Source organism: Melospiza melodia, chromosome 2 (assembly GCF_035770615.1).
Source record: "Melospiza melodia melodia isolate bMelMel2 chromosome 2, bMelMel2.pri, whole genome shotgun sequence".
NCBI classification, from domain to species: Eukaryota; Metazoa; Chordata; class Aves; order Passeriformes; family Passerellidae; genus Melospiza; species Melospiza melodia.
The window spans coordinates 79,679,557-79,695,898 of record NC_086195.1 but is presented as its reverse complement, the minus strand read 5'-3'; the positions used below and the strand labels follow the sequence as shown (position 1 = coordinate 79,695,898).

Below are 16,342 nucleotides of genomic sequence, written 5' to 3'. Positions count from 1 at the left end.
ATTAACACTTAATGGTTGGGATTTTGTAATCTAAGCATGCAAACAGAAGCAAAAGTCAGATACTCCTTTTATTTCAATATCTAATGAGAAAGTGATCTCTGAGTAAAAAGGCAGGCCTATGAGAGGAGAGTGCTGGCTGCCAGTTCCCAAAAAATCAGTCGTGCGATAGAACTAAATGTCAGAAAAAAGGAACAACTAGATGTCTTTTCTGAGTCAGAAGACCCAGTTTCTTCAGCTGGAAAGTGACAGATGAAGAGTAGATGATTCTGAAAAGCACATTTCTTCAAAGAATGACACGACCAATCATTCATTCCTTTTCTCAACACAAGGACTACAAAGGCTCCAAATGAAATAATTGAGTGGCACATTTTGAAATAACAGAGGAAGCTTTTTTACATAAACCTCATTTTAAATAGTAAAAGGTGGAACTCACTGCCACAACCTATGCCTATGTACATACAATGCACATACCTACACACCCACGCACACTGCCACAAGCTCTACAATGACATTAAAGAAGATGTTCCACAATCTTATGACAGAATAAGGTAATGTTTGTTCAGTGTAATGAGCCTGATGTATCCTATTGATACTAAAATCCTCAACCTTCAACTTCCCCAGTTTCTTGGATGCTCCCTCTCTGCTGCCAGACAGGAGACTCCAGAGAATATCTGCTCTGATACAGCATGGCAGGTAGCATGGATTTCTATGAACAGCAGATGTGATGGGGAGAAAGAACAAAAGTAAAGGCCTGGAACCAAGAGGATCAAGTGAGTGTGGCCATGAATTCTGGAGTAGTTCAGTGAGAAGGATGAAGAGCTCTGGAACAAAAAAGGCTTAAACTAAACTGATCCAAACACCACCTTTTCGTTGATCAGCACTGTGCCAGTTTTCCTATCCTCCCCCCTCCATTTCCTGTTTCAGATGCCAAACTCTTCAAGGTAAGAACCACCTTTCTTTGCTTCCTCTATCAGTCACCTGACTGTAACTTGTGACTAAGACCAAATAAAAATTCTGTGTCTGTGAAGAAGCAGGGTAAGAATATAACAGCCCCAAAATGTCAGTACTGAAATCAGCAAACTGGGACCACAAACGTCTAAACCAAATTTTAATATATTCCTTAAAAATAGATTATTTCACAGTGCAAGAAGGTTACTACCTGAGCGAGATCACAACAGTTTCTCAGAGCATGTGAAAATTTTAATTCCTTTGCCGTCCTAATGGCACCAATCAAGTGCTTCTTCTTCTCTTCAATGATTTCCTTCGTTTTTGCAATACTAGAAATGTAGTTGTTGATGTTCTCCTTTAATTCTGCGAATGATTTCCTTTTCCTGTGTTAAAAACATTACTTTTCACAGAATTTAATACGCACTCAGCTGCACAGACTCAAATCTGAACTGCTACACACAGCTGCCAGCCACACAATACAAAGTGGATACATCTCACACACAAGGCTCATCTCCCCCAAACAGTGAGAAGTACAGGCATGGGAAACGCACTCTGTAATTGGAGGAACCACAAAAGTTAAGGAGGTCACACAAAGATATTTATTAATTAAATATTTGGAGCACTCTTCCATTTCAACCTCCTGGTATTTCCAAACACATCCAACTGAAAAATAAACAGTTGAATCTTACAATCTATTCTACTAAGGTAGAATTAAAGACCATGCCCCTCAGAGGCTCTTCTGGAAACCCGAGCTTTAACACCTCTCTCCCCCCAGTCTGAACACATAAATATTTGTGAAGATCCAGAAATTAAGTGTCCCTGCACTTTTATCAGCTTGAAAATGTGCAGGAAGTAAATAAAAAAATCCCTGCTATCCCCGCTGTTAAAATTTATCATCCACTAATAAGAGTATTAGAAAATCTCAAAATTGAGCTTTTTCAGAAAATTAACATTATGGGTAATTTTTCTTATCCTTTTACGAGCAGAGGCAGCATAAGCTAGTGTTTTCCAACCATGCAAACCAGCTCCAAGATGCCACAATGAAAAGGTAAAAATAAAAGACAGGTACTACAAAATACTGCTACGAGAAAATTCTAAACAAAATGTTACTCTTTCACCTGAATTAGGACGAGGTTTGCAGTAAAAGTAACTCACCCGTGCCATACTACAAAACTAGATTACTACCTTGACAGAAGAGTAATAAGTTCATCAAGTGTTCTATCTGCAGCTTCTGTAACTTTGTCTTTTTTATGCTTTACTTTCAACTCCAAGTATTCCAGCACCTATTTTGTTCAGTACGAATAAACATGCATTATTTCATTATTATTTTATTACTCTCACAATACTATGACTACTACTTTTAAAATTCAGAACAGAAGCAATGAACAGTAAGACACTGATGGATACCCCAGCAGACAGAGTTACATTAAACCACTTATAGCTCATTACAACTCTCTTGTTTTCTCTAACTTGGAGTCAGCTGGCACTGTTTGAATCCCCCACTGAAGCTTTTATGTTTAGGAAGAAACACACAGATCTTGGGCCCAATGTCTCACTGTCCTTACCTAACCTTCAAACCTGCACCATATACAGATAACAGCATGCTGAGATTTCTACTGTTTTTAAAAACTCTTTGTGAGCACAAAGGGAAAATGAAAAAAAAATTCTTCCTCTGGCCAAACATCAGTTTTGTTACTACAGTTACACTGAATGAAGAGACCATGGGAAAAACAACCTCAATAGTGCAATACTGCTTTGGCAATTTCTCAGTCTTTGCTGAAAAGCTGTTGCAAGACCACAGTCTTGGTATTATATTATAATACCCATGGGTTATTATATTATAGCTGCTGAAATGGGAAGCTTTTACAATATGTTATTAGTAAATGAATTAGGAATTCAACATAGCTTTGCTTAACAGAAAGACTGGCCATTAGAAAGGTAACAGAAAACAGGCCTCACTGACACTTCCCACTACATTTACCAGAACTAAGTTTTTGAAACATTAAATACTTCTATACTGTGTATCTTACAAGTAAAATGCAAATAGATGACAAAGAGAGAACTGCAAGCTTTTCTGCAGCACATTCAAACATTTAAGAAGAGCTAAAGTTTAAATAAATTATATTATCATTGATAAAATTTAAAAGCTAATTAATAAAACCTATTAACAACATAGCTGGTGTTCTAGGATTCTTCCTATGTTTTATACTGTGCATATAAATTGCTTGATTTACATTTTTCTGCACATTCTGTTGCATTTTTTACTTCTCCTGCTCTCAAAACATCTTTTCCACCTTTAAGTGCAGAAAGAGGCACACTAGAATTTAAAAGTCAGACTAGCTGCTAGAGTAAAAACAAAAGCTGAACTTTTCCCTGATCCAAGGAAACACAAACTTAGTACTTAAAGACTGGCTTGCATATGGTTCTGCTAAATGTATGTATTGAGCAATTAACTTTAAACTATGCACAAACTTGTGTACTCCTCTGCAGACTACTTCTCAGACTGTAGCCTGGACTTTAAGGCTGTGTACTCACAGAAACAACATGGAACAGTTAAAGACAAAAGAGTTAAGAAAACAAAGGCAGGAAAAGCAAATTTCAATAATGCATTAATGTGTGACCACCCACAACAAAAACCTCCAGTCTAGGAGAGGACTGATTATTTAATTATTTATTTAACTAAATTTCACCCACCTTGCTTGCATCATGGAAGTGGCCAAGATTACTAACAGCTATGCCCAAAGCTTCATCAATATCTGGCCCAGTGTTGTTCTCCTGAGGAAAAGTTTGCCAATGAACATAAAAGTTGCTTGCACAACTAAAAGACAAGAGGGTCTACAATCATTTGCCATTTTGACAGAGGCATTTGATGTGGATGACTGATGAGCTATGTGAAGACTCTGAGCAGCTCCATAATGGCCATCAGACACAAAATACTTGGCTCACCTGAATTTCACTGAGAACATTTCCACTGTAGTATTTTTGAAACAGAGCTAAATTTGTTTCTTAAAACAATTTAATTGCATACTCACATACAAAAACCAAATTAAAACAGTAAATGAAAAAAAAAAAAGCAAAACAAAGTTACTAATACAGAGAAAAGAAAACATGGGAGATAGAAGAATGGGAATACTGCAGCCTAGAACAAAACTAAAATATTTAGGAATATCACTTGGAGAAAACCCCTCAAAAAACATAGCTAGCTTCCAGTAGTTTGCCGATACAAGGAAACCACTTTCAAACTTTAACAGGCACTGTAACAAAACTACCTAAGAAATCACATCAGACATTTGCAAGGTCAGTGTACAGGACAATCTCCACAGAAGTAAACACGACTGGCACTGGATATACAGTTTCTTTACGGTCACTTTCAAATATCCACAACTTGTGTTTTCTGGTCTAAAACCTCACAAACCTATTCAGAAAGATGAGGTTAGGAAATTTAACAGAACGTAAAAAGGCGCATTTGTCCACCAACCTTGTTGCCCTGAATTACTGTTTTAAGGATGTGAACACGAGCCTTGCAGATGCCCCAAATTTAAAAACTAATAAAGAAGTCCCCAATTCAAACACTGTGAAGCCTGGAGTATCTTTTAAGAAAAGCTAAATTCAAAACACATAATTTCACAGCAGCTGGACAGACCTAAGTGTCTTCAGCTGTGATCTCATTGGGGAGTCTGAGCTGCGCTCATTTTGTCAAGTTATCTTATGAACACTGTAGCTGCATATCCCTATGGTAAGACAGAACAGTAGCAAGAAACTGTTAAGGGTGCAGAGTTTTTTGTTTTACAAAGTGCACTATTAACTATGCATATACCAAACCAAGTGAGAATATAAGGAAATTCCATGTTAACACACCATGTCAGATGATGGAGCTAGAGCTGATCCATCACTCAGCCCACCATTGGAAGAAAATGGGTACTGAACATTTTTCTCTTTGATACTGTGACTGAAGGGCCTGCAAACAAAAAAATTGTAAAGAAAGGACCTATGCATTTTAAATAAAGTAACAAACTTCCTACAAATACTTCACAAGAGTATTTCAAAATCTATCTTTAAATACATATATAGACCTATTTATGTAACGAATGAATTCACACATACAGCAGATACTCCATTAAAAAAAAAATCTAATTTTTACTATAATCCCCTTAAATGTAGCTATTTTTCATTTGACTATTTTGGCAAGGCTGAACAAAACCTTAGCAGCTGGCAGTGATTCTTATCCTCAGTGAGAGTAAACGCATGACTATGAATATTCCAGTATTCATTTTTCATTTGTTACTGTTAAAATCTTTATAATACATGACCAATGACACCAAAACCATTTACTGGCAACCTGTTAGGAAGGCTCTTAAGTTTTATTGCATGATGACCGCAGCTGCTCTGCTGCCATCAGCTAACAAGACTCCCACAAAAGCAGTCTGCATAAACCAGCCCTATTCCAGGAGGAAGCCTTGTGTTGCTCTTCCTGGGCTCAGTTTGCTGCATCTGACCAATGGTGAGAGCATCAGGAGAACCCTGCTGCAGAGACGGACAGCCACACAGAAAATCTTTCACTTTGGGCAAGGTGAGCAGTGCGTGTTACATGCACCAAACTCAGAAGACAAATTTCCTGCATCTTCCTTTCAGAACAGGTTCCTTATGCAAGAGACCTGGAAGAATTTTCTGGGACTCTTTATTTGCATGAACATCAATCTCCACAGCAATAACACTGCAGATGGAAGACAGCCACTTCAAGACTTCCTTCAGGTTCACACTGACTGGGCAAATAAACAAGCGAATGTACTTTAGATTTGACAAGACCACAGAATATTGCTGGCATGATCTTCATATAGCTGTGACTGGTTATTGAAACAGAAGGGGCAATGGGATCAGCAGGTGTTGGGGGAAGCAGGCAGAGTCCTTCCCACCACAGCCTGGCAGTTCAGCAGATCTCTCTCCCTCTGAACCCTTATCAGCCATCTACCACAGTGCTTACAACTCTGTTTCACACATTTTCAAGCCAAACCAATTTGTTTTTCACTGCCTCTCAATGAAATGATACTTGTACTCAATGTCTTCCCACAGTACCAGATACTTATACCAACAACAACATTAGTGAAGTTTAAAGAACACACTAAAAAATCAGCCCAAGGAAAATGTCTGGAATCACTTACTTGGTCAAATCTTCCCCCAGGCTGGCATTTAAAGACACGGAAAGATTTAATAAAGGTTTACCTTGCTTGTCTTTCCAAGCTGCTGCCACACAGCCCAAATTTAAAGTCCATTTTGTTCTAAATTCAGGGGGGAAAAGGAAAACAAGTTAAACCATAGGCTTACAGCCAAATCCCAGGGAAAGGTATTCTATCAACTTGTGTTCACCTTCATATCCACACCTGCCCACCATTTCAATTAGACCAAGCTTCAAAGTAAGTACTGCTGAATTGTACAAGGGGAGGTCTAAGGAAAGAGCTCCAAAGTGGAACATCTGTAGCCATGAGTGCACCTTTGTGATAAATAAAAAGTGTTCCAAGTAAAAGGAATCCCGACTTCCTGTTTGCAATCAGTATTTTCCCCATTATTATGCAAAACTCCTAACATACTGGATTCCTGAACCAGATTCTACAATGTACCTTTTCAATAAGGCCTAATCTCAGGGTTTAAATGCCAAAGATCTGACTCGTTTGTATTTTGCAATAAATGCTAAACCTGAATTTCATAAGATGAAAAAAAGGCATTTCATGTTTGTCCAAAATATAAATTTTAATGAAACAATGGCAATAACATGTCATAACACACAAGAATCACGCACAAGGCATTTTTTTTTTAAGATGCAGAAGCAGAAAACCTCAAAACTCACAGAATACCAGGCAAAGTGGTTTTTTTAGTATCTTTTAAATCTTTATGTAGAGAAAATGTACATATTAATGAGTTGCTTTCTTGCACACTGTGTGCACACAAGAGGGTGGAGCAGATCTGGCAACAAGGGGCACTAATGAGAATTGTAAAAAACAAACCTTCCTAAACCCAGGCTCTGAACAGCTGACATGCACTGCACAGCAACACTGTGTAATGAGAAATGCTAGCAAGCACCTGCTGGGGGTGTAGGTGGTCAGAAAGCACAGACCCTGAACCCAGAGGGGGTCTGAGCCTGCTTTAATCACTCACAATGAAAACTCACAAGCTCCTATAAAATTGCTACTTCACACCACCACAGTGACTGCTGAACTGAAAGCTTTAGATCAACTTACTTTTGCAGAAGAGAAACAAAACAGATCAGTGTCTTCATCCTTCCCATCACTGTGCAACACTGTAAAAGCAAGCACAGAAAAACCCACTTCTGCGGGGCATCCTAATCCATAAGACAACAAAAATACACCATCACCAGTGTAGTCTTCTAAAGAGCATTCAGCAAGTCAACAGGAATTAGAACCTTGACTTTTTTTAATAAGAGAATTTAAGAGCTAGAAATAGAAATCCAGATGGATGGATATAAAACTTAGCTGAGAATTACAAAGACTGACTTGTGTGTACTGATTAGGGCATTATCTGTTATCTTTAGCTATATATTTTGTTACTACATTCAGTACAGGATAACCATAGGAAAGGAAAAAAGGCAAAAAACCCCACACCTTCAAAGACCATAGTTAAGTACCAGAAAAAACACTGCTTCATGAATACCCATAAATACTATGCATCCCATACAATTTTTCAACTCTTGGAAAAAAGTTACTCATGCAGAAAAACCCAGAAAAATGAGGTTTCTTTTAGAACAAACTTGACAATCACTTAATCAAGAAAAGGAGCTGGAGAGGAATCAAAAGGAATTGATTGTTCTTGCTAACTACTGATAAACAGCAAATAAACAATGTGTTAATCAAATCCAGCAGCTCATCTACTGTCCTTAACAGGTCATATAAAATAAAAATTAACAGTGAGCTGTGCACACAATAAAACTGCTAGAAATAAAAAGATCCCAAAGCCTTCCTTACCTTCTGCACTAATGGTTTTTGGCATATGACACAAATCACCATTTCTCTGATATGGCTCTGTAAAATGCTCTTCTAGTAGCTTAGGACACTGCCTTTAGAGGTAAAAGTAAAGATTTAGGATCATCAAGAATATTAGTAAGAAATTAATTCTGACTTCCAGCTTTTTCAGAGCAAAGCTCATCCACTTTTACCAAATGACTTTATGAAGAAGCTACAGTTAACAAAACACACCACAAAAAATTTGTTACCCTCTCTTAACTAGGGAAGTACTTTAGCTCTGGGACACTGAATTGATCATACAAAAAGGTGATACTACAGCTGCTAGGCATGCAGTATTTCAGGTAACTAGAACCAGCACAAATAAATTGTTATGCAATCAGTTTAATTCAGATTCATTATAGTTATTTAAAAACTACTGAATAAATCAACAGAGCTAATTTGTAAAAAATACATCCAGACCAGTATGACACAGTATCTGACACCATACCAAATTGCATTAAAACTGTCTCTTTCCATGAACCTACTCCAAATAGGGAAACTTCACACAAACTGAGTATTTTACTCACATACATAACACAGAAAAACAGTCTCACAACACAGCAAAACACAAACTTTCTACATTTTTTCAATTCTATTTCCCAGTAACTGTGCTGCCAGAGCTTGATAATATTAAAGCCACCATCTCGAAATCCACATACCTCACATCTTTCATTCGACTTCTGTGAAGCTCTCCATTACTATCACCCAACAAGGAGAACTCTCCCATTCCACTCATGGTGCCTAATATTAAAAAAAAAAAAAAAAGAAAACGGAGACAAATTACTTTCAACACAGCCTAGTTCATCACTCGAGCCAACACTATAGGTTCATATAATTTTGCTAAGAGCAAAATAGAAGTGATAGACAGAGAAATGGTATCATACACACCTATGTTGTACTGGATTCTTGCACACCTATTTCGTCCTTGAAGAGCAAATCTAAATGGAACAGACCAGCAGCCTGTCCTGCACTGCTCAGCTGCTCCACCCCGACCCACCTACCACTGCTGGGCACCGCAGGAACTCCCAAGCTCCAACCACTGCTGGGCACCGCAGGAAGCTCACACACAGCACTGCTGGGCACCGCAGGAAGCTCACAGCTCCCACCACTGCTGGGCACCGCAGGAAGCTCACAGCTCCCACCATTGCTGGGCACCGCAGGAAGCTCACAGCTCACACACAGCACTGCTGGGCACCGCAGGAAGCTCACAGCTCCCACTAATGCTGGATACCATAAGAAGCTCACAGCTCCCACCACTGCTGCCCTCCCACCTCCCTCCTGAGCGCGTACCCTCAAAGGATGGTTTCACCTTAGTGCAATTCTCCCCATACTCGCTCCCTGCCTGCAGTCCACCCCCGTACGGACCCCGACTCCCGCCCCTGGGGAGTGCTGCCGCCCGCACCTTCCGTGGTTTCTGTGGCGGTGGTTTTGGGTCCCTGCCCCACAGGAGCGCTCTCTCTCTCTCTCTCTCTGTGCCCGCGGCGCTGCGGGCGGGCTCAGGGACGCGCGGCCGCCGCTCGCGCACCGCGCCCACTCCCCGCGCCACCGCGCCGAGCCCCTCGCGCGCCAAAATGGCGGCCGGCCCGGGGCGCCTCTCGAGGCGGCCGCAGCCAATCGCGGGCGGGCGCGAGGGGCGGGGCGGGGCGGCCGCGCGCGGCTGGGTCACTCCGCCATCGTGCCCCATGGCGGAGACCCTGCTCCGGGCGGTGCGTGGTGCCTGCGGGCCGGGATGGGACCCCGCTTGCTGCTCGCTCGCTACCCCAGCAGCGAGATCGGGGACAGAATCGGGAGAGTGGAAGGTAGAAAACCTGTGGGTTGAGGTTAAGGCAGTTTAATAGAGAAAGAAAAAGCCACGCGTATAAGCAAAGCAAAAAACCCCAAGGGATTAATTCACAGCTTCCCATGGGCAGGCAGGTGTTCGGCCATTCTCGGGAGAGCAGGGACGCACCACGTACAATGGTAACTTGGTAACTTGGGAAGACAAAAGCCATCACTGCAAACGTCCGACATTCCTTTGTTTTCCCTCTTTCTACACAGAGCATGACGTCAGATGGCCTGGAATGTCCCTTTGGTCAGTCGGGGTCACCTGTCCTGGCTGTGTCCCCTCCCAGCCTCTGATGCACCTGCAGCTTCCTCACCAGTTCAAAACCTGACAATATAAAAGCAGAAAAGGCCCTGGCTCTGTGTAAGCCCTGCTCAGCAACAACAAAACCATCTCTGTAGTATCAGTGCTCTGCTTGGCACAAATCCAAACCACAGCCCCATATCAGCCACTGTCACTACCCCAGCCAAAACCAGAGCACTGGATAGAAGCACTGAGGTCCATGCTTTGGGGTTACTTTATTCTACATGTATTCTCTTCACTTGCAGAAGAAGCAAGAGATATTTTTGCAGTATTTTGCCACTCATGTTTTGGTTGTCACAAATGTAGCATGATACTGTCCAGCTGTCTGTTTAATCACCTCTAGTGCAATACAATTAAGTTTTAACATTCAAGATACATTGATTTTCCTCTGCTGATGTCCAGGTGTTAACATGATAAGTGTCTTGTTGGAATTGCCATGTTAAGGTTTTGGGCTTGACATGCTCAGGGGAAGGTTACCAAAAGCTTATCAAGGCTACCAAAACTTACCAAGAAGGACATACCACTGATAGTGGGCACAGGGAATGCTGAAACACAAACCTTACTCAAGGTTTTCTTAATAACAGGCTGTACTGCAGTTGGTGTGGCCAAGGCAAACAGTATTTGTATGGAAAAGAGCCAGAAGAGGAGAGACTACGGTCCTGTGTGCTGAAAGGACAGGAGAAGAATTTCAGGAGTAATGAGGAAGAAAGCATGAAGAAAGGAGCAATGAAGTTCAAACATTACACAATTCTATGGAGTAGGGCCTCATCCATTTTTTGGTAAAACACCCAAATCAAACAAGTTTGCATGGGTTTTTTTAAATCTACACTTGAATGAGCCTGATCTGTGTGTGTAGGGTAGAACTTTTGAGAAGTTATCCTCAAACTCATTTCCCTTTTAAATAATTTCACTCAGATGGGAAGAAATTAATCATCTCTCTCTATGTTACCCATAAGAACTAAACCCCCTTCTCCTGCTCTGTGAATACCAGTCTTTCTGGTTCTCCCTTCACTTTTTGCAATGAAGCTAAAATCTAAGGTGTTTTCTCAACATGTATTTAGATTTGGAAATTGCTTCCTCTGCTTCCAAGGTGAGGGCAGGCTTGCGCACCCAAAATTTTGTTTTCATCTTTCTTATTATGTGTTAATTCCCATTTAAAATCTAACTCACAAACAGTTTCTTAAGATCATAATGAGTAACAGCTGAGGAGTAAAATGTAGGATTGGTGATGGCAGACCTGCTGTGGATGTAGCAGAGAAAGTGAAATGATAGGAAGGTTGGCTTGATTAGAGGTCTGAATGCAATTTTAAACCAGCAGAATACGATTATCTGAAAAACTGTGTAACTAGCTGTAAGAAGCCTAATTAGCCTAATTAGCTCTTTGGTGGGAAGAGAGCTTATTCTTGCTTATATTTTAGTTAAGTGAACAATAGCAACACATTCTGAAGTAATAGTTTTCTTATTATTAATTGTGTAAAAATTAAAAAAAAGTACAGCTTCACATTCTGCTCTCCATGTCTTTACAGAGAATTATAAAGACGTGCATGTAGGTCATGTATCATGCATATATTGTGGGGTAGCTCTGTCAGCATATATCTGAAAGAATAAGTGAACATACACATCCACATCGTCTCTTCAGTTTTGCGCTCACACCACTCTGAAAATCTGAAGAGAAAACGGGCGGTTCGGTTAATCATTCCTAAAAAAGCAGTAATTATCCTGGAAGGAAGGCACAGCCTGTGCCTGTGCACGGAGGGCACTACCGATGTCCCCTGGCTTTCGGCGGTGCTGCTGGCGCGGAGGGCCGGTGTGTGGCGGCGGGTCCCCACGAGGTGGCAGCATGGGCTAACGCTGCCCGCGCCCGCCCGCCCCTCGCTCGGCTGCCATCGGAGGGTGCTGCTGGACGGACTGACGGCCGGGGGGCGAACTCTGCAGCTGTATTCTAAAGTCATACTCAAATGCAGCTTGAAAACATAGGTCACGACGGCCCCATGTAGCGCTTCAGGCTGGGGGCAGTGTCTGGGAAACTGCCCGGTGGAAAAGGACCTGGGGGTGCTGACAAACAGCAGCTGAACATGATCCGGAGTGTGCCCAGGTGGCCCAGAAGGCCGATGGCATCCTGGCCTGGCTCAGCCAGGTGTGGCCAGCAGGAGCAGGGCAGGGACCGTCCCCCTGTACCCAGCACTGCTGAGGCCACAGCTCCAATCCTGTGCTCAGTTCTGGGCCCCTCAGTGCCAGAGAGACATTGAGGGGCTGGAGCGTGTCCAGGGAAGGGCAGCGGAGCTGGGGAAGGGTCTGGAGCACAAGTGCTGTGAGGGGCAGCTGAGGGAGCTGGGGGTGTTCAGCCTGGAGAAAAGGAGGCTCAGGGGGCCCTCAGCACTCTCTGCAGCTGCCTGACAGGAGCGTGCAGCCTGGTGGGGTCAGCCTCTTCTGCCAGGAAACAAGTGACAGAGACAAGAGAAGTGTCGTGGCATTGCGCCAGCGTCAAACCATGACAAGAACACAGCTTTAAGTTGCACTGAGGAGGTTGAGGTTGGACATCAGGAAGCATTTCTGCATTGAAAGGCTGGTCAAACATTAGAACAAACTGCCCAAGGAAGTGGTGGAGTCACCATTCCTAGAAGTGGAGACTGGATGTGGCATAGTGCTGTGGTCTTGTTGACAAAGTGGTGATTAGTCTGAGGTTGAAGTCAATGATGTCCTTTCCAACCTAAATGATTCTATGATTCTATTCTGGTTTTATGTTTTCTTTATAATCTTTCCAGCCATCTGTTATTTCTTCAAATGCATAATTGCATCTTCCTTTCTCATTGTCTGTATCTTGCCTTTTCTCAGCAATAATTTCTGCTTTCACTAAATGCACTAAAACTGCCCAGTTTTAATTTTTTTTATGCTGTGATTTAGATGACAGATTCTGCATATGTGTATCTTGGTTATTTGGTATGTAATTGCTATTAGATTTTTTCCCTGTTCTGTGGCTGTGTGATTAAGTGCTAAGCAGAAACAAAGTCTTCCCCTAGATTTGATGTGACAGGTTCCATGTGTGTTTGCAAAAGGAGGGATACCTGTTACATTACTGCAGGCAGGGCCAAATGACACAATTCAGTAAAGTTTGTAGATAGGAGTTGTGCAGGTGTGTTGGAAGTATGGTTTCTTTAATTGTGTAGCATTAACAATTGAAGGCTTACACATTAGACAAGTAACATAAAAATGTTGTGGTGGCCTAACACAGAGACACTGATAGCTGAGGGAGAAATGCACTTAATGTTAACTCCTGGCTCATAATACTTATAATTGCCTTTCTGAAGTATCACAGATTTAAGTAATTTATACTGTGAAAGAGATCTGACTTTTCATGATCATTCAATTTTTTGTTAGCTATATGTACATTTGTGATTTCTAGACCTACTCAACGTGCAAAATTTCTGCTCTAAGAGTACAGCTGGTATTTTCTTCTGTGATGTTTATAGCATAATAAATAGTTAATTTTTACAGCTCTAGTATCTGGCAGCAGTCACTCAAATAAAATTTAAGAGTTATGACTTACTTATGTTCATTTACTACATTGCTGTTATCACTGTGCCTAAAATTACTTTTTATGACCAGTTAGTGTTGATCTAAACCTGTGCTGTTGCTGAAAAGGTTGGTCTTGCATTTTCTTGTCCCAGCTGTGTGTTCACCCTTTCCTAGTGTGACTACTGGTGTTTCTGGCACCATACTGGATGGATTACTGAGCTGGTTGTATAGGTTGTTGTTGAGTAACCGTTTAGTTCCCTCATAATTCATGCCAAGAGCCTTGGAGCTTTGCACTTAACAATGCAGTCAGTGGCTGTTCTTTCTTGGGCTTAGTAGTACCACTGCCCAAAAAACACTTAGTAGTGGTGCTTATGTTCAGGAGCTACTTTTTATCTAATTTTCTGTGAATGAAATTAATTGCAGGGTATGCCAGATAGGTTTTTCTCATGCACCCTGTTGGTTAAAACTAACAAACTGTCTGTAAGTGTAACAGTGGACAGTTTGGTCCCAGGTACTTCTGTGGCATTGGTGCTGAAATCACACTGCTCCTTTTCTCTAGAGAATCTTACTGTGGCTGAAACACAGTGGAGGAAATCTGCTGAATCTGTCTTCAGATATATTTATAGTAAAAGTATGACAAAATTTAGAAGGATAAGAGCGTTTAATTTAAAATGTTACTGTGATTTTTACCACAGTTCCTGAATCAAGCAGCCAGACATGGAATGGTGAGTTAGCCTGGTCCATTCTACTCAGCTGCTGGGTCTTGTAGCCTGACAGAGCTGAGGCTGTTGAAGCTCTCTAGGTCCAGCCAGTAGTGAGGTTTGAGTGTGTATTCTCAATTTTGATTTATTATTGAAAAGACTGCAATGCACCTTGACCACACAGTATAGGTAGGGATATCTGGAAAGAAAGACTTGTTAAACAAGCAAAAAGTCTTTTTCTGACCTCAACTTTGCATCTCTGAAACTCAGTATGTCTGTAGCAAGGCACAGATTTGGGTCCCATTACACAAATTAATATCAAGTAGAGAGATTGCTGTATCTTGTGGGATCTGACTGAAGCCTCTGTGTGGGCACTGAGGTTGGTTTGGGGGTCTTTCAATTGCATTTGTTTGTATGGAAAGGTATAAAAGATGTTCAAATCTTTCTGCAGATCAGCCTTTGTTAGGCTCATTGAAGATAAAATTCTGTCTCTAGGCAAACCAAGCTTTCTCTTTTGTTCATAAAATTTTTTTATCACATGCATCTGCACAAATTTCTCAGCATCCCCCTGAGCTGCTCATGTGTGATGTCCCTTACTGGACCTCCCCATAAGACAAAACCATTAGTTTTTTTGTCTTTTATAATCAACACATAGAAAATTGTTGATGTCTTAAGAAGGCATTTAGAGGATTTACTAGTTAAAATTCTTCATAATGCACTGAAAATGGGTAGTGATGAGGGAAGAGTATGGATTATTTCTATGGTTAAGGCTTTATCTGATGGTCTAAGAGCTTGACTACTGAAATCATTGAAATGACAGTTTAATACCATATTCCTCCACTAACTCCTTGCTGGACCTTGAGCTTGTTAGTTAGTTGATCATCATTTCCCCTTGTTTATTTTGGTTTCTTTGTGATGTTCCTCCAAAAATATAGACAAAGGAGTTGGATGGCTGTTAGGATGACAAGTACCACATAGCACTGGTTCTGAATTCTGCTGCTTTACTGATGAAAGTGATGTCGTTTAGAAAGAGCAGGATTTACCACCCTGTGGCACATCCATTCCAATCCCTGTCATTGTAATTACTATCAAATAAATTCTGGCTATTCTAGGAAAGATAAAATATTTTACTAGAAGGTACTCTGTGTCTTAAGGTTTTTGTGTTATTCATGCATAATAAAAAGAAACGAAATCAATGACAAATGGAGAATCTGAATTTAAAATGACTGCTAAGCAAGTGGAGCACATCCTCAGGACTGTGAGTGTTTTACTTTTCAATCTACACAAGGCAGAATATTAAATATCCAAGAAACAATATGTTTGTGGTCCCAGAGAAACAGGATTATATGCCTCTTATGTATAGGTGTCTTATGTCTTATGTTCCCAGAAATTATCTTGTATTGTTCAGTTTTTGGGGTGCACATCTGCCATTTGACAGAGTATAAAGCATTGCTGTTATTTATGAAGCACATTAATATGCCCAGAGCTTTTGTGCAATTAAAAAAAAAAAAAAAAAAAAAAAAAAAGAAGAGATGTATTTTAAATTTCACTTCCTTAAAAATGCAAGAAAATATTAGGAACAGAAAGTCTTTTTTGTTTATTTTGGCTGGTGTAGCTGTTTGCTTCATCTTTCATTATTTTTTCTGGAATAATAATTGAAATGTGTGGTTAATAACTTCAATTGGTGTAAAAGCTATCTTTTAGTATATTCATATGATACTGAGCATAAAATTGAAGTTGATAATTATACATGAGGAAAAATTACTTCAAATCACAGGAGTATTCACTTTTATCCTTTGTATTTGAAGGTAAGAATTACTGGGAATGATTAGAAATACACAGAGATTGTAGAAAAAAGCATCCATGGACTGTAACTCTTAGGATGACTATTGCTGAAGAATGGAGTATAGGATAGAGTATTCTGAAAGAACTTGGGCAGCCATGGCTGTTCATTTCTTCTAAGCAATGTAAGAACTAGAAGGCACTTGATGAAATGATAAAATGACAGACCTTAAGCAAAAATCACTTTTGAAAACAAT

General features: G+C 40.7%; 1 protein-coding gene across 1 annotated transcript in view; it reads right to left on the bottom strand.

The window, feature by feature from the left end:
* The window catches only part of RNF17 (ring finger protein 17), a 38,964-nt gene extending 30,267 nt beyond the window's left edge, over positions 1 to 8,697 (bottom strand). The window contains exons 1-8 of the mRNA XM_063150475.1: positions 8,621 to 8,697; positions 7,923 to 8,014; positions 7,182 to 7,240; positions 6,169 to 6,224; positions 4,807 to 4,906; positions 3,643 to 3,723; positions 2,134 to 2,231; positions 1,160 to 1,331 (exon numbers count right to left, since the gene is read on the bottom strand). Of these exons, the coding sequence (XP_063006545.1) occupies positions 1,160 to 1,331; positions 2,134 to 2,231; positions 3,643 to 3,723; positions 4,807 to 4,906; positions 6,169 to 6,224; positions 7,182 to 7,240; positions 7,923 to 8,014; positions 8,621 to 8,697 (735 nt within the window). The remainder of the gene's footprint in view (positions 1 to 1,159; positions 1,332 to 2,133; positions 2,232 to 3,642; positions 3,724 to 4,806; positions 4,907 to 6,168; positions 6,225 to 7,181; positions 7,241 to 7,922; positions 8,015 to 8,620) is intronic.
* Between the last annotated feature and the right edge of the window lie 7,645 nt (positions 8,698 to 16,342).